Source organism: Penicillium longicatenatum (genome assembly GCF_028827895.1).
Source record: "Penicillium longicatenatum strain IBT 33135 chromosome Unknown contig_7_segment0_segment0, whole genome shotgun sequence".
Lineage (NCBI taxonomy): Eukaryota > Fungi > Ascomycota > Eurotiomycetes > Eurotiales > Aspergillaceae > Penicillium > Penicillium longicatenatum.
Genome location: NW_026643124.1, coordinates 4,399,321 through 4,423,302, shown reverse-complemented (window position 1 = coordinate 4,423,302; position 23,982 = coordinate 4,399,321). Strand labels below are relative to the sequence as shown.

Here is a 23,982-nt window from a genome sequence, read left to right as displayed (position 1 = left end):
CACCATAATAGAGTGGGGTCGGGAGTTGGCACTATTTCTCAGTGTACTTTTGAAGATTTCTTCTCGTAGGTCAGGTGATATTCATTTGGATCTGGTTAGGTCGCAATTTTGGAGATCTATAGACCCCAGGCTGAAAATACACGCATCTGAATACAAGCAATGCGAACTCTGGGATAAAAGAGCACCAGCCATGCCGTATCCAAAGATGCATAGATTGGCAATTGGTCTCTGGGGGATCCCTCGGGGCGTGATACCCGTAGCGCTGGCTTATTCAGGGTATCGATTGAGAGTTGGAAGCAATTTAATGCGCAAACTGGGCTTCGATATATATACTTGGCTGGGAATTCCAGGCGTGCTTTGACAGGTCTCGATAACATTACAGTACAGTACACCTTTCTGCTCCCTAGTATCCACCACCACTGTCATCCATGTGTCAAAAATATCTAGGACGCTAAAAGTAGGTTATATGTATGCCCATGCATCTTAGTCACACTTGTCGCTTGAAAATTCGAGTTGAGGCCCTTACCTGCCGACCTTGCAAGACCCAAAGGAGCCGACGCTGATTGTTTATGTCACGCAAAAGAGGCACAAAAGAATTCTACATGTCGCCTCGGGCGTTTTACTGGGTGCTTTCATATTATTGGGGACCGAATAAGATTCTCTCTGGCTAATATAAGCGATTCAAAATCAAAATTTGTGCGAAGCTTGGAAGACCTGTGTTCAGTGCTTAGAGATGATGCAGATTTACATACATCGAGGTTACATTTTCAATACTCAGCTACTACTTTCTGTCCACATACATAGTATATTCCATGCCTCATTGGTTCTTATAGCTTTTTGACCTCTGGCTGAACCCCAACTACCTTTTGCGGCTCCTGCAAACCCCCGCGCTCGCGATTTTCATCCTCACTCTTCGTCTTCAGGCTTTTCCACTCGTAGAGCACGGCGCCTAGAGTCGATACAGTTGCTAGTATAAGCCCAATGCGGAGGGCACCTTTGATTGCCATGCTATAGACTGCCTGTAATTCTGGCGATGAGCCCGTCGATTCTCCGTCCAGAACAGACTTAGGATTCACGTTCGGGGCTAGTGTTTTCAGTGCTTTGCCGATGTTCTCCAGAAAAACCAATTGCGCGATCGACACAAACAAAGCACCACCAAACGTCTGCGCGAACAGGATGAGGCCAATTCCAGTTGCAACATCACTTTCAGGAAGCGTGGTCTGCACCATGTACAGTCCTTGCTCTTCTCCTAGACCAATTCCTGCTCCGCATATTATCTGAAACCCGACCCACTTGGCACGGGAGGTATCATGGGGCTGAACAGTCATCAAAAGGCCAGTACCGATAGACATTAGCACTGATCCAGCGTAGACGAAGGGTGTGTAATATCCCGTTCCAGCAGTACCAAAGCCCGCGAGCATGAATCCGCCGACGACACTGACCATAAATGGGATGAAGAGGATTCCTGATTCGACGGCAGAGACGCCATTGACAATTTGAAACCATAGCGCTAAAGGCCAGATCAGTATACATTATTGGCACCCAACTTTCTACCACACTTACGAATGTAATAGACATTGATCTATTTAACACGGACGTCGTGTGTTTGTCAGCCAAATAAGGTAGTTATTCAGCTTGAGCTGTGGGAGGCTTACAAAGAATACGCCTCCAAGGCAAATGCCAAACCAGATTGCCGCACATATGCTTCGTGTACGTAGTAAGCGCAAAGGAATGATAGCCCTATCTTTCATCCAGTATTCGACGCCCACGAAAAAGCAAAATAGAAGACCAGCAAGAGCGAGCAGGGCTATCATGTGAACATTATCCCATGCATATGTCGTACCGCCCCAAGAGAGTGCTAAGAGAAGACAAACAGTTGCGGACATAAAGGTAAAAGTGCCAGCCAAGTCGAAGCGAGCGATTTGGCTGCGAAATCCGGTCGACTCAAATGCTGTCTCGTCACTGCTAGTACTGTGATAGAAAAGGAAGATGAAGATCATGACAGAGCCCCCCATTGGGAGATTTATGTAAAAGCACCAACGCCATGTAGTTGTATCCGAGAAAGATCCTCCCTACTCGAGCTGTCAACCAAAGCCAATTACAACCCACGAGTAAGGAATGTGCAATTACCAGTAAAGGTCCAGCCACGCTCCCGACTGCAAACATGCTACCAATTATGCTGTTCCATGTTGGCCGCTGGCTCAATGGAACACATTCAGCGAGAATGAGTGTAGTGCCTGCTTGTATCCCAGCGGAGCCTACACCTGCCAATGCCCGCCCCAGAATGAACACGTGAGAAGTAAGTGCAGTTGCACAGACAACGCTTCCGACCTCGAATATCAGCAACGCGGCCAAGAAAACAGATTTGCTGGAGAAGAGTGTATAGATCTTTCCATATGAAGGTTGGAATGCGCAGGATGTCAATGGGTAGATTCTGTTCCGATCCCCGTCAATGTCTCCCCAATACCTTGCTTTTGAATTCACGGATGGATCACGTACGCTGCATACCAACCCACATCATCAATGCTGTGGAATTGCTTGGTAATCCGAGGTACAGCGGTGGAAATGATCGTATTGTCTATTGATACGCACAAAGTTGCCAAGCATAATACAATTGATATCATGAGCACCTTCGAAAATTTGACAGGCCTGTCGGTATTCTCCGTTTCTTGGCCTACTTCCTGCAATTTTGGCTCCACCATGCCGGCACCTGCAGCTGCAACCGCATTTTCTGCGGGAGGATTCAGAGCCATCCTGGTCGGCACGCTATCATGCGTGTGAATAAAGAGTACAGCGCTGGAGCCAGGGGCAGAAGAAAGGTAGCGATCGGAACCAAAAGAAAAGTTCCTCAGCACAAGGAGGGGACGATAGCAGCCTGTTGAGAATGCCCGATATCCAATGGATGAGGTTCACCGCCATCTGCTGACTCAACAGCAAGAAACGAAATCCTGGAGCCTTGGGATTTTGAAGGATCGTAATCCGGCATCAATGCATTGCTTCGGATTGCACGCCAACGAAAACTCCAAGACGGCAATGAGGTACAAGACATACCGCAATTATGCCGGATAAGACGCCGCACAGATCGCAAGTGGGGAGCTCCATTTGTATCCTCGGTTTTCGTGGGTGGTGCGAGCCTTTTCCGGGGGGTCACGATTCGTGTTTGTGGGGAAGTGTTTGTACGGAGGCAGTCGGGTCCCCGCCACGCATGCTGATGAGACGCCTGTACCCGTGACTCTTCGCCGGTGGGTGGAAATGAGTTGGCTTTTGTCGTAGGTGTAAACTAACATCTAGCCTTGCCATTCTCATTTGTGGTTTAGCGACCGGATAATGACATTTTGTGTACACCCAACTTGAGAGGCTGTCACTGTTTCGCGTTGAAACAAACTCACGATTCATTTTATCTTATCCCCCACCTACAAGGTGCGTGGAGACTCGAGTGGCGCGTATCAAGTAATATCGCCAAGGTGTGGACGGATAAATGCTTGTTGGTGCTTGGCATTGAGCTAAAAGCGGGCCTGTGGACCTGTTCTCGGGATCGCATAGTGGGAATAAAGAGGTGTGAGTAGCACAAAGTCAACCGCAGGCATGCTAACACTACAAATTCCGTACCAGTGGAAGGGACAGAGGAGAAAACGATCGGTCTCATTACAAGGATGTCTTGGCGAGATGAAGAAAAAAGGAAAAAGGAAAAATGAAAAAACATCTGAGAGTCACTAAGCCTGGCAGAAGCAGACTTGGGCGCCTGTCACATCAGGCATAAATACTCAGCCAGTCAAAGATGCGAATAGTATAGCAAGAAAGCTAATCAGAACAATGCCAGAGCCCCATTAATTTGACACTTGATGCTAGCAAGACCTCCAAGAATGGTCCTAAACAACCTTGTATGTAAACATCTGGCCAATCCAATCCCAATCTTCCCTTGCATCATTTTCCTGGTTCGTCCTCTGCCAATTTTAGTCCACGGGTAGCCTGTCTAGCATCGGTCTTAAACCCTAGTGCAATCTTCACACTCAATGGTTTCAATGTTTGCCTTAAAAAATTAGACATGGGTAAAGCCTTCAATGTGACAAATATCTCTCGTCAAGGACGATGGATGACTTTTTGATGGCTACAGGTCTTCTACGAAATACCACAACATAAACATTTGCTTAACTTTAGAAGTTGCTGAATATACCCATGAGTTAAAGTTTGAGTTATTCGAGACCTCAACAGTACGTTAATTCTGTTCAGCTAGGAAATATGAAGAACTTTGGAAGGGATCAGTCGGCTTGGTGAATTGGCTATTAGATCATCGGGACCTTGTCGGGCCCAATTTTTGAGGCTTTCCGTTACCGCGAGTTATAAAACTACGGAAGAGAAAAAAGAATCTTCATTGTTTGAATTTTTTTTTTCTCGAGTCCAGTATGCGACTACCTTCTAAGGCAAGATCTTCAAGCTGCACTCGTCGGGCGTTGGAAAGTTTCGATCCGTTGGGATAATTACCATCAGTGGATGCCATGCAGCATGTGAGAGCGAATTGTAGGGAGAATGATGTCAGTGGAATCCTCTTTGGGGGGATTGTTCAAGAGAACACATGATGATCGTAAGAGATTTATGCCCGTTAGGCATTTTGCATGCCGGACTTTAACGCGAATAGGGGAGTGATGAGGGTGAAACCGGAGGTACCTCAATTGATTCGGTGTGGACCACGAAAACTCAATTTGTTGTTCTCACCAGGCACAAAATCATATTGTTCGTCACTAATAATTTTCTTGTGGGTCTCCGAGGATCTACCGACCAGACGATCATTTCGGTCAACCCAACGGGGAATAGGTACCAGTTCAGGACGATTCATGGCTCCATACTGCGACAAACCCTAGATCTAAAACTTCAAGTACGAATATGAAGCATTTACGTATGGTTATAGTATAAACCAAAAAAAAAAAAAATTATAAATACTCCCAAGAATGGCTGGACCGAAAGAAGCCGATCTTTTCACGGCATGCCGACTTCTCGGCGGGCGGGACTGACCGAAGCCGAGTCCGGTTCGGAGAGATCAGGATCGGGAAGTCGTCGGTCCCTTTTCGGTGTTATCAAAATCCACCCTGGACTGCTCACACGCGGGCCTTGTCCGAACATGTCAATCTCTTAGCTACGTGGCGTTCCTGTTCTTGGCCACAATTCGTCCATCAATTTCGTGATCCACAAGTTTCATACGAGCGAAGCTGGTTGTAACCATGGACTTGTGATTCTGGTCTCACAAAACAAGATACGATCGAAAGCTCGTGCATAGTCCGGGCTGTCCGGGGTGTCGTCACTAGTCTCTTTCAGAAGTTCAGAGTCAGGTGGACGGCTTTTATTGTAGCTCGACAATCTATAGTAGAATCGCTGGACAAGCAACAGACCGAATTATACAACGTATGTACACACTGTATGATAGCAAGGAGATTAATTTCAATGTACCTCCACCTTGGCGAAAGTCAAATCTGTCGATTGAAGGATCCGAGAACACATTAGACCACCATGGAGCACTGCTAGGCCAAGACCCCACGCTTTGTTGTTGGAGAGGCCCGCAGCCCCATACTCGCAAACCCGGAGTTTTGCGGATGACGAAGTACCTTCCCCTGGAAGTAGGCGGTTTATATTCTGTCTCATTTCCCCCGAATTCTGGTTCCTTCTAATATCATAAATTTCTTTTCATCCTTTCTTAAGGACTACACATATTACACCATGAAGTCGAAACAACAGCAGCAGCCGGTCTCTGCTTCTCACGACGAGAACATTCCTATAACGGAAATGACTGCCACACACGATGAGACCCCCAGCGCAAATCAAAAAGGTTGGATCGTTGGAGGAACATACCGCGAAAAACTTTACGATGAACAATCGCCAGATTTCGACAACCGACTTTTGCAAGAGGTTGACTTCGACATGCCACTCACAGTGACAAGGAAGATGGAACACAATGGAGGAAATTTTCTTGTGCTTGAGTTCGTCGAGGGCGATAAGGAAAATCCTTTCAATTGGAGTGAAAAGAGGAAGGCTTTCATTAGTTGTCTGCTTTGCTTGATGACCCTTTTCATCGGTCTTGCCACAACAGCCTACAGTTCGGGTATCTCAGACATGGTTGAAGATCTTGGTGTTTCCACCGAGCTGGGTCAATTGGGTCTGTTCACATTCAACTTTACTTGTGCCCTTGCTCCCCTCTTCCTGGCTCCTTTCTGTGAGCTGGCTGGACGGCGGGTCATCTACGTTGGTAGTTATGTTTGCTTCGTCCTCATGTTCATCGGGCTCTCACTTGGAAAGAACATCGCCACTATCATTGTCTGCCGTGCCCTTCTCGGTCTGTTTGGATGTGTTGGAACCATCCTTGTCGGTGGTACCTTTGGCGACATGTACACTCCGGCTCACCGTGCCATCCCGATGGCCTCGTTCTCCTTCATTGCCATCTTCGGTACCGTCGCCGCCCCGATCTATGCCGGTTTTATCGACCAGGCTCTAGGATGGAGATGGGTGGAAGGCATCCAGGGTTTGGCAAACATCCCTCTTGGTATTGTCATTGCCATTTTCTTGTGTGAAACCCGTGGTGGTGTAACCCTCTCCAAGCGAGCCAAGATGCTCCGCAAGAACACTGGAGATGAGCGCTTCGTCACCCATAACGACCTCGAGGCTCCCGGCATCAAGGAGATGCTGCACAACTCATCCGTCAAAGCTATCCGTATGCTTTTCACTGAGCCTGTTGTCTTTGCCTTTGGTCTCTGGATTAGTTTCGCCTGGTTCCTGACTTTCCTCTTCTTGTCTGTTATCCCGATCACATTCGCCGACAAGCGTGGCTGGGGTGAGGGTGTAGCCGGTCTCCCCTACATTGCTCTCTGTGTTGGTACCACCATCGGCTTTGGCATGAACTTCTTCCAGATCAAGAAGTACAAATCTCTCGTCGCGGATCCCTCCCGCAAGGTTGACCCCGAAGCCCGTCTGTACGGTGCCATGTGCGGAGCCGTCTGGCTGCCAGTCGGTCTTTTCATCTATAGCTTCACCCAATACGCCGAGCTCACCTGGGTCGGTCCTGTCATTGGTCTGGCTCTCATTGGTATTGGAATCTTCTTCATCTTCGAGTCTTGTTACAGCTACACCTCTGACTGCTATGGTGAGAACTCGTCTTCCGCCATCGCCGGTCAGGGTTTCATGCGTAACACACTTGGTGCTGTCTCGCCACTGTTTGCTACTCAATTCTTTGAAAACTTGGGCAGCCAGTATGCTGGGTTGTTGCTGGCTCTGATTGCCACGCTGTTGACATTCATCCCATTCGTGCTGTATAAATTCGGGCCTGACCTTCGTGCTCGGTCGAAATTGGCTAGCACCACTGTGGCTGCTAATGTCCTTTAAAATATTGCATACAAAGCATTTGGAGCATTGATCCATTACATGGACTTAGATTAGTACATACATCATCAGACTCAGGGAACTGAGCACATTGCATATAAAACTTGAGTTAATAAATGACCTGAAATTTAACGAATATCTTGCCTATGTTGATTCCACTTCCATCTTAGTCTTCGTTATTTAATGAATCGCTATTCTGGAATTTTCTGCGAGAATGCGAGACCCGTACCCCAAACAAACGTGCGGCACCAGCAACGCCAATATTTCGCGGGGGCGGGCTAGGTTGGTTTCTATTCACTGTGGCGTTTTTCTTGTGGAGTATAGGAGCAACATCATATCAGATGTCATTCTAATCAACTGCTTTAAGATTGTTGAAAATTTACAGTAAATTTAAAAAACAAGCTTATCATTGAGCAACTCCATTTCGCTAATGTACCACGAATTAGGCCATTGTGGCGAAGACTTCGTCTCAAACTTTCTGAGATTGATTTTTCTCGTTTTCTGTTCAACGGGGGAAAGCCGGAGAAATAGTGAGCGCGCGGATCTTAACTATGTGCATCGCAAGGTTCTCAATCGGGCAGGCGGGGTGATTATGCCGATCCATATCACGTGACCCAGATCTATCAGCTGCTATACCACGTGACCTGGCTCTGATCCCTTCCCCACGTGACTGACCAGAAGGCGGTGTGATCCCGTCTATTCCATTTCCAGAAATTTTCCATCGAAAATCTTCAACCCACCCCAATACCCCAATTTCATTTGCTTAATTTAAAAGGCAGTGATCCTTTGCGTGAGCCCATATCTCGAAAGATTTGGATTTGATTTCTCTTTACAACAATGGCCGAAGATACCAACGCTGGTAAGTTTTCAAGCTACATCTGATCTACATATCAATGCTAATTCTTCACAGCCTGGCCCATCGCCGATGAGTCTTTGACTCAGTCCCTCCTCGACCTTGTCCAGCAGGCTTCCCACTACCGTACGTTCCAATATCATGTGGAGAGAAAGACTCGACCTCTGGAGCAAAGCTAATCTTTGAACAGGCCAGCTGAAGAAGGGTGCCAACGAGGCTACCAAGACCCTGAACCGCGGTACCTCCGAGATCGTCGTCCTCGCCGCCGATGCTTCTCCTCTGGCTATCGTCCTTCACCTGCCCCTCCTTGCTGAGGACAAGAACGTTCCCTACGTCTACGTCCCCAGCAAGATGGCTCTGGGCCGTGCTACCGGTGTCTCCCGCCCTGTGATTGCTTGCTCGATCACTACCAACGAGGCCTCCGAGTTGACCAACCAGATCCGCACCATCAAGACCGCTGTCGAGCGTCTGATGATCTAAGGACCTCAATACCATGGATCGTGACTGATGGAGGGTTGTATCGAAGAGGGAAGAATATGCGGCATCGGTCGGGCTGTGAGGATGTGTTTAGCGAAGAATGGAGCTTCGGCTCTTATTCTGGCCTCGCGAGTTGCTGTCCAAGACTTTAGCTAGATCTTTTCAGCTTTGAGATACAATTTCAGATCATTTTGAGAAATTGCTAGGCACATCGTCAGAGTAGTCATCAATCATTATTTAGAGTATTTAGATTTCGTTGCACGTGCTGTAGCGAATGTTAGCCCCTAGTTCTTTCCGTTGGAAGTGGAGAGCACGAGCATTGCGTGGCCCGGTACATTCAGTCCCCTTGAATCAAGTGCCGAGGTGCATCTAGCAGGCCTGCATCGACGTCATCCAACCCTAGCACGGAGAATTCATTGGGGCATTGGTGCATTTTGCAAGTTAAATATGACGCGGGGTATCATCACTCGGATATCTATAACCCGATCACCCCTGCAAGCCACCATAGACCCGAGGCCACTTCGTGAAGAAGCTACCGAAAAAGATCGGCAGTGCCACCGGAGCTTGTAAGATCAAAGCACCACACGAGCAGCGGGGCCACAAGTCAGTAGAATGATGACTAGGACTTTATCAGATCTACCTTACTTACAGATTGCAGACAGCTGACGCGGCACAATATTACGAAGTCAGTACACAATAAGCAACACGGCAGAGCCAGAGAGGCTCAAGGCGTTTGAGAAAGATGGGCCTAGGGTCCGCCAATGGAACTATTGACCGAACCGAACCCTAGTGTGGCGCCGTTGCATCAGCATAGGATCCAAAACAGACGATCACTTAATTCCAGACAACTTTCGGGCCCTCTTTGATCCTCCAATCTCGTTCTATGCTAGTAATTTTCCTGTGGGGTCGTCTAACACCTAAACGTGCACTCCACCTTCGCGTTCCATGGCTTCTCTCTTCCATCTTAGCGGGGCACCAAGTGGAACATGACTGATGGATTCCCCCGTGGTGTCTCGGACTGGCCCTGACCGAGACTGGTGCCTTATTGGCTCGACGCAGAATCCTCAGGAGGGGATGCGGAATAATATATCCCATGGGAATGAAGTAGGTTGGGATATAACGGCTGCCGCTTGTCAATTTCGATCTGGTACTCAGGGGCACTCTTAAGGATTTATTAGTCCTACTTTCCCCTTGTTTCATTCCAAAGTTTCCCATTCTTAATTTCGTTCACTTTTGTATCTTTTTTATATTTTTTTATTTCCATTCGACATGCTGTCGAGTTTCCTCGCAATCGGCCTGGCGCCATTGCTCGTCACTGCCCAACTCTCCGGCTCCGTGGGCCCTACAACTTCTTACGCTACCAAGGCGGACAACAAGATTTGCAGTGTTCTTGACTATGGCGGTGTAGCCGACAACTCGACCGATATTGGACCAGCTATCACCTCGGCTTGGGATGAGTGCAAGGATGGTGGTGTTGTCTATATCCCGTCTGGTGCCTACGCCCTTGACACATGGGTCGGATTGAGCGGAGGAAGCAGCTGTGCGATCAACATTGATGGCATCCTCTACCGGACTGGAACCGACGGAGGCAATATGATTTATATTGAGCATACCACCGATTTTGAGTTGCTTAGTTCTACTTCGCAAGGTGCTTTCCAAGGCTTTGGATATGAGTTCCACGCTGAGGGCAGCATCTCTGGACCTCGTATTTTGCGTCTGTACGATGTTGTCGATTTCTCGGTTCACGACCTTGCTCTTGTCGACTCTCCTTCATTCCATTTCTCCATGGATACTTGTGAGAATGGCGAGGTTTACAACATGATCATTCGTGGTGGAAACGAGGGTGGACTGGATGGCATTGATGTCTGGTCTACCAACATCTGGATTCACGACGTGCGCAATAATCATCTTCCAATCTTCTGACTCACTCTGTTTCTACGGTCTGTACTAATCTTCTATATAGGTCGAGGTCACCAACAAGGATGAGTGTATCACTGTCAAGGTAAATATCACAAGTCACGAGGTGTAGAACGCTAACTAATTCCATTCCAGAGCCCTGCCCAAAACATCTTGGTAGAGAGCATTTACTGCAACTGGAGTGGTGGCTGTGCCATGGGCTCCTTGTCCACCGGCACCAACATCTCCGATATCACTTATCGCAACATTTACACCTGGTCCTCAAACCAGATGTACATGATCAAGAGCAACGGTGGTAACGGAACAGTCTCCAACGTTCTCCTTGAGAACTTCATCGGTATGATATACCACGCGCAGACAAGCCCCGTAAGAGCTACTAACATGTATAGGTCACGGAAATGCGTACTCTCTCGATATCGACCAAGCCTGGAGCAGCATGAGCACCGTAGATGGCGACGGCGTTCAACTCAACAACATCACCTTCAGCAACTGGAAGGGTACAGAGGCATCCGGCGCTGAGCGCGGACCTATCAAGGTGAGGTGCGCTGACACCGCGCCCTGCACCGATATCACTATCGAAGACTTTGCCATGTGGACAGAAGAGGGTGACTACCAGTGGTACTGGTGTGAGAGTGCCTATGGCGATGGATACTGCTTGGAGAGTGGAGATGACTACACCTCCTACACTACTACTGTCACTGCGACTGCTGCTCCGACGGGATACTCTGCTGCTACCATGGCAGCGGATCTGACCGCTGCCTTTGGTACTGACTCTCCTATTCCTATTCCTGCTATTCCGACCTCGTTCTACCCCGGTCTTAGCCCCTCCAGCGCTCTGGCTAGTGCTTCGCCGACCTCGGTGTACCCCGTTCGGGCTTAGATTGGATTAGGTTAACAACATCATCCGGTGAATGCCTGGTCTTGAAAGTCATAGATCACAGGCTGAGTTGTTCCCAGTATGGAATATTCCCACTACTTTCTTTCATAATGACCGAACCAGTTAAGCACGATATAACCCAATATGGAAAGTCAATCAACGACATCTTAGAACTTTTCCATATACTGCGAGGCTTAGTTTGTAGAAATTGTAGCGACTCAAGATCCATTCACTACTGTCTCCGAGTGCAAGTACAATTTTGGGCCTTGAGGCATGGCTAATAATCACGTCATCACAGGATCGTACAAAGAATGTCAGCAGATTAATTTCGACAATCGAAACAAGAGATGTGATTCGCCAAAATCACGGATATTCCTATCCCTTTGCGCGAGTTGGATTCGATGGAATTCGGAGCTGACATGCATATAGAGCGGTCTCTACGGGAACTCCGACTCCTTCCATTTGAACTCCCACCTACCAGCCATGTCCGATCATACCAAATCACCAGGTCCTGAGCCCACAGCGACTGGATCTCCGCCATTATCATCATCAACAGCCATACCTCCCATTGATGACAAAACCGTCTACAATGCCAAAGCCGAGGTCCTCAACCGTGCAATCCAAGAAATTGGCATGGGCCGCTACCAATGGCAACTATTCATCGTGATTGGCTTTGGCTGGGCAAGCGATAATCTCTGGCCGATCGTGACATCTCTCATTCTCGCGCCAGTTGCATACGAATTCCAAATCAGCAAGGAAGCCCTCTTAACACTCGCCCAAAATATCGGGCTCCTCGTCGGCGCCGTATTTTGGGGTTTCGGATGCGATATCTTCGGTCGGACATGGGCGTTCAACCTCACCATCGGGGTGACTGCCGTATTCGCCTTGGTCGCAGCGGGGTCACCCAACTTTGCCGCAGTGTGCACCTTTGCCGCATTGTGGTCCGTTGGTGTAGGTGGGAATTTGCCCGTGGACTCTGCCATTTTCTTGGAATTTTTGCCTGGGTCGCATCAGTATTTATTGACGGTTTTGTCGATTGATTGGGCTTTTGCGCAGGTTTTGGCGACTCTTGTTGCGTGGCCGCTTTTAGGGGATCTGACCTGTTCTCAGGCCGAGGGGTGCACTAAGGCGAAGAATATGGGATGGAGGTATTTTATGATTGCCATGGGTGGGTTGGCGATGATCATGTTTGTCGGTCGCTTTGTCTTTTTCACTATGTATGAGTCGCCGAAGTACTTGATGGGGAAGGGACGCCATGGAGATGCGGTGGATGTCATTCATGAGGTGGCGCGACGAAATGGGAGAACCTCGTCTCTGAATCGCGAGGATTTGGATGCGTTGGACCGGGAACAAGAGCAGTCACAAGATTTCCGTGCCACGAGCCTGGTTCGTCAGCGACTGGAGAAGCTCAACTTCGAGCACGTTCACGCGTTATTCGATACCCCCAAGCGAGCTTATTCAACGGCATTGATTATTCTTGTCTGGGCACTTATCGGTCTGGGATACCCTCTCTATAACGCTTTTCTTCCCTATATCACCGCCCGTCGCGGTGTAGCGTATGGCGATGGATCAACATACGTCACCTACCGCAACTCATTGATTATCGCTGTGATGGGCATTCCCGGCTGTCTGTTTGGTGCCTTTCTCGTTGAAATACCACGATTTGGACGAAAGGGCGCTCTTTCAGTCTCGACTGCATTAACAGGCGTCTTTCTCCTGGCATCGACCACGGCATCGACATCTGATGCCCTTCTCGGATGGAACTGTGCATTCAGCTTCATGAGCAGCCTAATGTATGCCGTGCTTTACGCGTATACACCGGAGATCTTCCTCACAAAGGACCGCGGTACTGGCAATGCATTGACCGCGTCTGCGAACCGTGTCTTCGGTATCATGTCGCCCATCATCGCCATGTTTGCCAACCTGGAGACTGCCGTCCCGGTATATGTCAGTGGAGCCCTCTTTCTCACAGCCGGGGTTTTGGTTGTGTTGATGCCATATGAGTCCCAAGGGAAAGCAAGTCTGTGAGTTAGAAGTAATGAGTGACTAGAATAGATGTCTCACGTCAATAGATCACAGTCATCACAGTCATCGCGGTCAGGTGTAAGCTTAACCCATGTTGCCATACGATGACATCATCCAGCCGTCATCGCAGTACTGATATACAGTAAATTATTTGGCATAATGAATCAACTGCACAAATCTTTGATTTACAGTAAAAATTCAATGACAGTAAGCCGCCACTCCATGGGCGTGACATCGACCCTGGATACCCCATGTATCATAACTATGAGCTCAATGTGGATCCCAGCCGCTTTACGTCAGGTGGTTTGACTGGTTCTGACGGGAGTGCCACGGCGTGGATACGCATCTCATTCAATCGATTGGTAGCCGTTGGCGTGGGGTTAATCTAATAAAGTAGTGTGGCTTGAGAAAGTCGCATGTATTATATCATGGCTCAGATCAAGTTTTCGTCATCGTCGCCAACCGAAGATATTTAAAAGGGGAAACTCCTCATTTAAATGGTGAAAACATTTGATCTTTCGTCTCAAATCTACCACTTTATACCGTGCAACTTATACGTACTCGTTGCAACATGTCTGAACAAAACAACCAAAACAACAGTACGATCCCACGCCACCTCAATTACTCTATGCATGAAAGTCTAACATGGCCGCTTTACTTTATCTAGACAACCCCGGTCTCCTCGGCGGCTTAGGCGATACCCTCGGTAAAACAGTGGGAGGCATCACCAACACAGCAGGAAGCGCTGTCGGCGGTCTCGGTAGCACTGTCGGTGGTGTCACACAAGGACTTGGACAGACCGTATCTGGCGCAACAGAAGGTCTAGGTAACACGACCAAGAACACTGGACAGGGCATTTCGAATGGAATCCAGAGTGTTGGCGGGAAGCAACAGACCGCCGAGAACCCACTCGGCTTGAACCGATAGAGACGATCACTGGCAGATGTGAGGATTATGACTTGATGCGATTGAATCATCGACTATGTGATGATAATTTGATAGCTTCTTGGTGTACTATAGTATTATTGTCAATTTCAATAGTAACAAACAGCTTTGAACACGAACCTTCCAATGATTGCATCATATCCTTGTGGATGTGGACCCAGATGGGGGCCAAGTTTAAACCCCATCCCGTTACTCATGCTTTTCGAAACGTCTTTTTACACAGCCTCGCGACTGTTAATCTCTGTAAAAGCTTTCCAATTTATTGACTGTTTTATACAATATTTTCGTCTATGGGCCTGTGACCCCTGGAAATTCGAAATGCCGAGCCTGGTACATGCAATAAACCTGGAACTACGCCTTCCCTCAATGCGATTATGTGTCTATCGCCTTCTTTCCACCTGCCAAGGGCATAATGTCAGCTATTTCGATGGATTCACCGTCTGTTGTTCGCCATTGAGAAGATGGAGAAGGATACTAAGGCACCGGCTCTTGTAATGAAATCGTTCTTGATGCTGGGTTGTTAGCATCATGCGGCGCGGTGTTGAACTACATTTTGAGATTTCAGCTCGGTGGAAGGACTATGAGATTAATTTGGAGACCCTTGCAGGTTTTTGAATCTTGAAATTTTAATCACAATACATTCTCCGGTGTTTCCTTAGACAAGATAGAGAAGAAAGAAAATTCTCGATACGATCGATGTCTATGGGTAAAATGAATGAAAAATGTATTCTGGGACTACGGCATGGCCCTTGCAGCTAGCCAGGGGTCTGCAACACTACAGAGCTAAAGTAATGACTACTCAAAAGAAATAAAAACATTCTTCCTGGTCTCATGTGTAACTCCTAATTTCGTTTAATCGAGTTATTTGTTTCCAGAGCCCGAAGACCGGGGACCGAGAGTCAATCGCCGATTGACGTAGAAACTGTAGATCTGGTTCGGCCAATTAGACTTCAGGATTCTGGGAGTCTACCATAAACAGCTCTATCTGTGGAGAGCGATGAATCCGAGAGTTGCTAAACTGTGGATCACGTCATCTCGGCCGACTTGCTGTCGAGTCATCCGGGGATTGACAGCTCCGGCGACTATCGAAAAGTATGCGAAATTCCTGCCATTGTTCGCTTTGCTTTTCTGAGTCTGTTGTGAATTCTGATGAGGAGATACGTTTAACTCTTCATACTCTCACCATAAGAAGTATCAGGAAACAATGACTGATTGCCAGAATACACAGCACCAGCCTGTATCAAAGCATGATGAGGGTTGGAGAAGGATAGTGCGCAATTTCACACCTTCGTTCGTTGGTATCTGATACACCGAGTTTGTGATCATGCTAACCCCGCTTCCAGGTGGTTCGCTGTGACAATGGGCACAGGCATCGTATCGATCCTGCTGCATAATCTCCCCTATAATGCGTTGTGGATTTACTGGATTTCTGTCGTGATATTCGCCCTGAACGTGCTGCTTTTTTCCCTAGGGTGCATCATTAGCATCCTGCGCTATGCTTTATACCCGGATATCTTCATGGTGATGATTACACACCCAGTTCAGTCCATGTTCATCGGCACTTTTCCCATGGGTCTTGCCACAATCATCAATATGATCGTCCTTGTCTGTGTACCTGCATGGGGTGAGTGGGTAAGATACGTGGCCTGGGGATTATGGATTTTCGATGCCGTGATTTCCGTGATGACAGCCTTATCATTACCATTTATCCTGTACAGTCATGCCTTTTGCCTTCATATAATGACCATATTGTTAACATGTTGATAGAATGGCACAAGGAAGCGAAACTCACCTTTCCTCCATGACAGCTGTTTGGCTTCTTCCTATTGTGAGCTGCATCGTGGCCGCCTCCTCCGGGGCCATTGTTGCCGAGGTACTTCCCAACCCGGAACATGCACTCTGGACCATCCTTGTCAGTTATGTGCTCTGGGGTATTGGAGTACCCCTTGCGTTGATGGTCATTGTCATCTATCTCCAGCGCTTGACCTTGCACAAATTACCACCCAAGGCTGTTATTGTCAGTGTATTTTTACCGTTGGGCCCTCTGGGACAAGGTGGATATGGGTACGGTATACTCTTTACATTATGTCAAAATTGAGCTAAATTTTAGTAGTATGATGAAGTTAGGTCAATGCGCTCGAGACATTTTCCCCAAAACTCACACGCTGGAAGAAGGTTCAGGACCCACCTTCTACACCCTTGGCTTTCTAGTTGCCCTGATCCTGTGGTCTTTTGGGCTAGTCTGGCTCTTCTTTGCATCCGCGTCGATCGCCCACTGCAAGAAATTTCCTTTTAACATCGGATGGTGGGGGTTTACTTTTCCATTGGGCGTGTATGCAGCTAGTACGACCCAAATGGGGACGGAGCTGCCTTCCAGGTTTTTTGCAGTGCTTGGAACCGTAAGTTCAACTGCCTATCTCCTTCTCTGACTAGTTCACTGATATGGGATCTCAAGATTCTGTCGCTCTGTGTAGTGCTTCTATGGATCGTTGTGAGTATTCGGACCCTGCGTGGGGTGATCTCAGGCAAGCTGTTTTTCGCGCCGTGTTTGGCCGACCTTCAGGTTGTTGAGGAGAAAGAGGCGAGCAAGGCGGCATAAAATGAAATGTGGATGTCAATTCTAGGGAAAGGTTCAAAGAAGAAAATTTAAGCATAATGACTTCGAGTGATAGATAGGTTGGGTGAGTTGGGTACCGTAGACTTCCCCGCCCGTGACTCTCACGTGATGTGGAGAGAAATCCTCGAAATTCGATTTTTAATTTTTTTAATTTTTTCCATTTTTTATTTTTTTTATTATTATTTCCCTAGTAATTCATCGAGATCCCCAGACCGTCATCCACTTTGCCTCCCCCCCCGATCTTTATATACCCTGAATCTCAAAACAGGGTGTACTGGGGCTATTTGGATCCTGCTGGAGTGCCCTGTTGGCCCTGGTGCTTCCTCGTCCCCCTGAATCACTCTTTCGTGTTGTTGGGCCATTTTCTTGCAACTTGCGCTGACCGGCCGCACTCGGCCTCCGTACCCGCTAGGCTCTTTTTGGGAGGGGCAAACTCCTGCCTTGCTGCCTTGTCGCCTTATATCTCGGCCCGCCCGAAACAACAAAACACGCGGCGCGACTCTTACGGTCTCAACTATAACTGAGATTGTCCATCACGCGACCACTGCGAGAGTGAATTATCTATATATATCGGCTTTTGATTACAAGTATTGCCCGTTCTCTGGCAAGCGGTGGTCGCATGTATCGTGAACAAAACCGAAGCTAAACCCCCATCGAATCCCGCTGCCGCTGACGGCTAATTCGAACCCACGTCATTGAAGATGATGGGATACGGGGGTCAACCCTTTCACCCCTCCCAGCAGCAACAGCAGCAGGCACAGCAAACCCATCCTTCCAACCAAGCCCAGCATCCCCTGGCCCCTCAACGTCAGCATGTCCCATCGCCGTCGCTTGGCGCCGCGCCGAACCTCCCGCAACACGGAAGTCCCTTCCCAAGCAATAAGCCAATATTTCGGGCACAGCCGCAACAGAATTTTACCGCAGCGCAATCACCGGATCTACGTAAAATGGCTCCGACTTCGACAGGGCCGTTGGCGGGGTATCCCGCCACCACAAGCTTTGCAGCACAATACCCTGCCCACTTTGCGCCACAGGGTTCACCGGATCTGATGTCGCGAAATTCCGATCCGATGGCTTTGCAGAATATTCAGAGAGGGTACAATCCAATTGCGCACTTGCGACCGCAGCCAGGCATGAGTCCTGGAATGAGTGCCGGGATGAGCCCTCCGACTGCCATGACACATCAGCATGCTGCAGGGATATCGTCACCACAGCAGTCTTTAAATAGGCTGCCTCACTCGAGCGTTCATCAGCGGGAAAGCTTCCCATCGGCTAGCCCATCTATGGCGAGTCCCTCCATGTTTGCCATCAACCAGCAGAGACAGCCTCAGTCCCAGCCGCAATCCCCCCAACAGACACATCAGCAGTTGCAGGCGAGGCAGCAACAATACCAGCAGCAACAGCAACATCAGGAACGGATGCAGCAGCAACGGATAGAGCAGCAAAAACAGATCCAGCAGCAGCAACAGCAGCAGCAGCAGCAGCAGCAACAACAGCAACAACAGCAGCAGCAGCAGCAGCAGCAGCAGCAGCAGCGATTGGAACAACAGCAACAACAACAACGGCTGGAGCAGCAGAAGCAGCTAGAACAGCAAAAGCTAGAGCAGCAGAAACGCCTTGAGCAACAGCAGCAACAACAGCGTCTTGAACAGCAGAGGCTAGAGCAGCAGCAGCAGCAGCAACAGCAACAGCAACAGCAGCAGCGCCTCGAGCAGCAGCGACTGGAGGCGCAAAGACAGCATCAGCAACGCTTAGAGAAACAGCGGTTGGAGCAACAGCAGAAGGAACTTTTGGAACAACAGAGATTACAAAAGTTGCAACAACAATCTCAAGCACAAAATCCTTATCAGCAACAACCTTCTCCCTTTGCACAGCATACTCAATCCCCATTCCACCAGTACCAGCCGCAGGGCTTCGTTCAACAACCTGTCCAATTCAATCAGCAGACTCAACCTCAATTCACCTCTTCGCAACAAACTCCCCAGTTCCAGCACTATCAACCACCGTCGCAAGCCTCGGCAGATGCCTCACGACAATCTGTGGTGCCGTCTGGAACGTCGTCAACGGGGAATCAGACTATTAAGATGGAAGACCACAGCCCTGCTCCGAAAAAGAAGGCCGTTCCAAAGCCACGGAACTCTCTAGCTGCCCAGCCTCAATCTACTCAGACTCAAATGCAGCAAAGTATTCCCGCTCCTGTACCGACTGCCACTCCTGCTCAGCCCAATGGTCAAGTACAACTAGCTACCGGTGACCCTTCCACTCCAACGCCAAAGCGCAAACGTGGACGTCCACGCAAGGAGGAAGTGGCGGCTAGGGCTGCTCAGGCTGCTGCTCAAGCTGCAGCAAATGGCCAACCCATTCCGGGAACATCGCAGCCTGGACAAGCATCATTCAATCCTAATATGACGCCCACGGCCGCTGGTTCAGCTGTGGGTTCTCAGCTTACTCCCATTATCGGTCCTGATGGAACTCCATTACCTCTCAAGCGTAAACGTGGTCGTCCTCGCAAGGCAGACCAGATTGCTTGGGCGGCTGCAACAGGACAGCCATTACCACCACCGAAGCCAAGAAAACCTCCTCAGCCCAAGGCAAACAAGCCTAAGCAACCTGGTACAGGTCGGCCTCGTGGAAGACCTCGCAAAGCAGATATTGCGGCGGCGGCTGCGGCAGCAGCTGCTGCTGCAGGCGGAAACCCGATCCAGGTGGAGAACAAGCCGAACTTAGGGGATAGTGCAGAGATGAACCAGGCTCATAAGCGTGCGGCACTCACGAGAGATGACGATCCAAGCAAGCGACTTTGTCCAACCCCTCCATACCACCAACAAGGCCAAATGCAACAGCAGCAACAATTACCTCAATTACCTCAGCAGAATCACTCGCTTCCCCAGCCTGGTCAATCGATGGCCGGGCAGTCGATGCAAGGACAGGCGATGCCTGGCCAATCAATGTCCGGACAAAATATGTCTGGTCAATCAATGCAAGGACAGTCAATGTCACAGGCTCATCACCTCCAACAGCAGGCTCAGCACATGACGACCCAAGCAAGCCAACACATGCCCCAACAACTCGCACACCAGCCTGGACAAGCTCTGTCAATGCCACATATGCACATGCATCAACAGTCGCCTATTCACTCAGCGCGACCTACGCCCCCACATGCCTTTATGCAGATGCCTCCTTTGCAGCAAGTTCAGGCCCAACCGATACACGGACACCCCCAGCCCCAGCTTCAAGGCGCTCAGACACACGCACAAGGCAGAGTTCCACCCCGCCCTGCACCACAGCATCAACATCAACATACATTCCAGATCCAACTCCAGCCTCAGCCGACCTAGGCTAGTCTGTCCGTTCTCACCTGTACATGCTACTTCAGTGGTGTCTATCACAGTACCTTTGGCTACACAATTCCGTCTATACTCGACTCCGCATTGATTCCCCGCATACTGCAATGTGTTCTTACCATTTACTTGATTCCCTTTCTTTTGTTACCGGCATCTTTTCTCATGAATGAGGGTGAAGTGGGGATATTTATGATATCCTGGCGTTCTGCGTGATGTTTTGATCTTGGTTGGCATGATGGACATTTGTTCGCTTAGCCGGTGGTTTGGTTGTGTTGTGATTTTCATTATCGACATATATATCTAATGCTGTAGTACATACTCCTAATTCAAGTTTGATTGTACTGGTCAAATATCGGTGTTGCCATACTGAAGTGCCTCCAAGAGATAAACAAACCTAGCGCGGGGGCTAAAACTATCTAAACTGGAGTCCGTATTCATCAATTCCGGCAACAAAGTTTGAACTAAGGTTAGTATTTGAACTCACACTGCTAAGACAGAAAGAGACTCGGATTAGGTAGGTACAACGGAACGCAAGACTCGGCATGAGAAAACCAACTTTTAGGACGTGGTATGCAGGCACCATCATAAGATCATGATCATTAATTCAAATATACCAAGGCGATAACACAAATTTCCTGGTTGATGACAAGAAGAATAAAATCAATCATAACCATCACCAAAAGAAAAAGAGTATGAACACCACATGCACATATTTCATAACCTCATGCCCCATCTGCTTCAAAATCAACCAAATCTTCCAATCCTTCCATTCTAGAATCAACGTCCTCCCGATCCCCCTCGTGAATCGCCTCCTCGCCCAACGTCGACGCACTGGGCCAATCCTCCAAATCGACCTTGAGCATAGGAGCGATCCTCCTAATAATATTGTCACACAATTTGAACGCCCGGTGGGCCCCTGCATCCACAGAAGCCATGGTATGAATCCACAAAAGAGCCTTCTTAGTCATTCTCAGCGCGGTTTTCAAATCCGATTCCAATAAAGACGGGTACGGAGCACCGGATAGACTCGCCGGGTGTTCAGATGGTTTTCGTCCGTCCGGGTCCGGTGGTGCAAAAGAGCAATATAACAAGCCTAGGAGTAGTGCTGTCGTCGATTGCATCAGGAAATGAAGAACACTCCACCAAGGCGTCACTCGCGCAAGCCAGGCGAGATCGACCTTTTCCGGGAAGGTTGAGATAAGCGAACAAGACGCCTGGAGACAATGGGTTGCCATTTCGGCACGCAGTCTTGCACGGGAGGACTTTTCTTGTGCGATATTACGGTGATTGATGCTTAGACAGGGCCTGCAGAGGGTTATCCTGGCGGAATAGTAGTTCATCGCCAGACAGACTCGTTCACGGGTATGAGGGAGAGATTCGTCGTCTAGTTGTGCGTGGTTTAGACTCCATGGACCGCCGTCTGGTTGGGTGAACTGGTAGCTTGGAGGTAATTTGGAGAGCCATCGATCCATGCGTAGAGCGTATTTCTGAAGACGGTATTCTGCTTGACTCGTCCCTTCTCGGACTCCTTCGATGCTGTACACTTTGTTGAGGACGGATTGGGAGATGAGGAAGAGGTCTACTAGGTAATGGAAGAAGAGGGATGAGCTGGGTGGGACGCTGAAGGTCCAGGATGGGACTGGATGGGGCTGGTTGATCTTCTCGAATAGTGTAGCGGATACTTCGATCCTAGATGTGTGATCTAGGAACAGGCGTTGAACTTCTGGTTCGTCGAATCGCTCTTCCTCCACTGGGGTTGGGAGTTGAACAGAGCAAAGGCTCTCACCGACCCGGGAGACACGGCCGTGCATTGAGGTGAGAAGATGTTCTAATGAGTATATAGACCACCACAGGCGGCAACGTGCTTCTTTTGATGCGCGATCTGTTCGCTCATCCATGAGACGTAAATTGATCCCCAGCGAGATAGCCGAATGGAGGGCCATGTTGGCGAATTTAGATGCCCTACACTGATCAACACCTGTATATTCAAAGACGAGAGCCAAGAAACGTACCTATTCACTCGTCCAGTGCAAAGCAGGTAGACAGCAACCAAGAACTCTAACTGAATCTGCTGGAGTCCAGTCGGTTCAAAAAGAATATTATCCTGCAGACTCAGTTGTCTCGCTCGCATCAAAAACACAACATGGTCCTTATAAGAGCCGCTGTTAGCGTGATCCATCAGTCCACAATGTCGACAACCAATGGCAAAAATCATATTTAGTACCGCCAGCCATTTGCGCGGCGGATCAATCCGGCGAATTGGATCATATAATCGGTTGAAGTACTGCAGATATTGTTGCGTGAAGGTCGATTGGCGAATAGCACTGAAGAAAGGATTGACGAATGTCATATAAGCATTGAAATACTGATCAGCCTGATCTCTCGGCGGCATCCCAAACGGGTCTGATTGGGGATCCACATCCGGGATATCCAGTTCATCCAAATGATAGTTCATCATAGCAATAGGGATTTCTCTTGCTATTTTGTCATCTATCGGCGCGGATTCCCCCGCAGGTCCCTCTGAATGTTCCTGATGGGGAGAGTCAGACATTTCCCCGCTGGTACTTCTCCCTACACTATCCTCCAGTTTCTGCATCCAGGACACCTCGGAGCTCTTGCCGAAGAAGCCGGCAGCGCGCGTATGCTCGTTGCGGTTCAGATCTTCGCCGACAATGTCGACAGCTTCTAGAGACCCCACTGACGATGAGCTATCCGAATCATCCTCATCGTCATATTGAGTGGATGGCCCATCTTTGGACTAGATGAAGCTTCGTGTCAATCCACTATCCAGAGGTCGATGTCCACAGTCCAAGTTGTACTCACCTTCAGTGCTTTTCGGATTTTTCGTGCCGTCGGGCCATCGACTTCACTCTCCACATTGCGAAGGGTCTTTTCGTATTTTTCCACGCGATTCGTGAGGAACTTAATTTTATTCTCGTCGCGTATTCGTTTCACCTCTTCGTAGACACAGCGATTGTTGTGGTATATACACTGACCACAAGCGGGGCGTTTACCATCGCATTTTGTTTTCCGTTGTCGACAGGATTCGCATGCACGCGCGGATCGTCGTCGCGCCTGCGCGTTAGTGATGCCAGCTATCCGGGGGATCGCGACCTTTTCTAGAGGGGCCGAATCGGGAGTGTGACCTATATCTGTGCTTGAGGCGGACGGCGTAGGGCCGAATGTGGGAAAGGGAGGCTGTATCAAAGTATGTGGCGCAAACGGCGCGGTGTTGCCCGCATAGATGAAGTCTTGTGGGGCGAGAGACGATCGAGGGCTTGGGTTCGTGTGTGGCGCCCAGTAAGGACCCGTGCTCGCCGGAGTAGCTTCTTGGTGCGGTGAGTTGCGTTGAGAACTCATGGCCACATTGAAGTCGATATTAAGATAGAAGACGGCACGTGAGATGTGTGAATCTTGCACGATTCATCCAGACGGCCATGGGGGGAGGATGAGATAGACTCGTAACGAGAGGATCAAGACCGGTTGAGATGGTGGTGACGAACCAGATGAATGCCGTCGACCCCCCGCTTTTCCCGCCACTGTCCAGTTTTTCCTTACAGGGGTA

General features: G+C 49.0%; 9 protein-coding genes across 9 annotated transcripts; 7 read left to right on the top strand and 2 right to left on the bottom strand.

The window, feature by feature from the left end:
* Positions 1-827: 827 nt before the first annotated feature.
* Positions 828-2,753, bottom strand: N7484_011915 (MDR family MFS transporter; the record flags this gene model as incomplete). The annotated part of the gene is made up of 5 exons (XM_057122302.1): positions 828-1,510; positions 1,564-1,582; positions 1,656-2,072; positions 2,131-2,434; positions 2,500-2,753. 5 exons carry the CDS (start codon positions 2,751-2,753, stop codon positions 828-830), a joined length of 1,677 nt encoding a protein of 558 aa, XP_056968056.1.
* Positions 2,754-5,709: 2,956 nt separating this feature from the next.
* Positions 5,710-7,365, top strand: N7484_011914 (uncharacterized protein; the record flags this gene model as incomplete). The annotated part of the gene is made up of 1 exon (XM_057122301.1): positions 5,710-7,365. The coding sequence occupies one exon, from the start codon at positions 5,710-5,712 to the stop codon at positions 7,363-7,365; it is 1,656 nt and encodes a 551-aa protein (XP_056968055.1).
* Positions 7,366-8,199: 834 nt separating this feature from the next.
* N7484_011913 (SNU13 family protein) lies at positions 8,200-8,695 on the top strand (the record flags this gene model as incomplete). Its single annotated transcript, XM_057122300.1, has 3 exons — positions 8,200-8,221; positions 8,273-8,341; positions 8,406-8,695. 3 exons carry the CDS (start codon positions 8,200-8,202, stop codon positions 8,693-8,695), a joined length of 381 nt encoding a protein of 126 aa, XP_056968054.1.
* Positions 8,696-9,961: 1,266 nt separating this feature from the next.
* On the top strand, positions 9,962-11,489 carry rhgB (putative extracellular rhamnogalacturonase; the record flags this gene model as incomplete). Its single annotated transcript, XM_057122299.1, has 4 exons — positions 9,962-10,585; positions 10,656-10,694; positions 10,745-10,946; positions 10,999-11,489. 4 exons carry the CDS (start codon positions 9,962-9,964, stop codon positions 11,487-11,489), a joined length of 1,356 nt encoding a protein of 451 aa, XP_056968053.1.
* Positions 11,490-11,969: 480 nt separating this feature from the next.
* N7484_011911 (putative sugar transporter) lies at positions 11,970-13,514 on the top strand (the record flags this gene model as incomplete). The annotated part of the gene is made up of 1 exon (XM_057122298.1): positions 11,970-13,514. The coding sequence occupies one exon, from the start codon at positions 11,970-11,972 to the stop codon at positions 13,512-13,514; it is 1,545 nt and encodes a 514-aa protein (XP_056968052.1).
* A 568-nt stretch (positions 13,515-14,082) lies between these two features.
* Positions 14,083-14,438, top strand: N7484_011910 (uncharacterized protein; the record flags this gene model as incomplete). The annotated part of the gene is made up of 2 exons (XM_057122297.1): positions 14,083-14,110; positions 14,179-14,438. 2 exons carry the CDS (start codon positions 14,083-14,085, stop codon positions 14,436-14,438), a joined length of 288 nt encoding a protein of 95 aa, XP_056968051.1.
* A 1,222-nt stretch (positions 14,439-15,660) lies between these two features.
* N7484_011909 (TDT family transporter) lies at positions 15,661-17,055 on the top strand (the record flags this gene model as incomplete). The annotated part of the gene is made up of 5 exons (XM_057122296.1): positions 15,661-15,746; positions 15,800-16,168; positions 16,224-16,520; positions 16,567-16,855; positions 16,912-17,055. The coding sequence occupies 5 exons, from the start codon at positions 15,661-15,663 to the stop codon at positions 17,053-17,055; spliced, it is 1,185 nt and encodes a 394-aa protein (XP_056968050.1).
* A 719-nt stretch (positions 17,056-17,774) lies between these two features.
* Positions 17,775-20,411, top strand: N7484_011908 (uncharacterized protein; the record flags this gene model as incomplete). Its single annotated transcript, XM_057122295.1, has 1 exon — positions 17,775-20,411. One exon carries the CDS (start codon positions 17,775-17,777, stop codon positions 20,409-20,411), a length of 2,637 nt encoding a protein of 878 aa, XP_056968049.1.
* A 728-nt stretch (positions 20,412-21,139) lies between these two features.
* Positions 21,140-23,777, bottom strand: N7484_011907 (Zn(II)2Cys6 transcription factor; the record flags this gene model as incomplete). The annotated part of the gene is made up of 3 exons (XM_057122294.1): positions 21,140-22,379; positions 22,430-23,175; positions 23,241-23,777. 3 exons carry the CDS (start codon positions 23,775-23,777, stop codon positions 21,140-21,142), a joined length of 2,523 nt encoding a protein of 840 aa, XP_056968048.1.
* Positions 23,778-23,982: the final 205 nt, after the last annotated feature.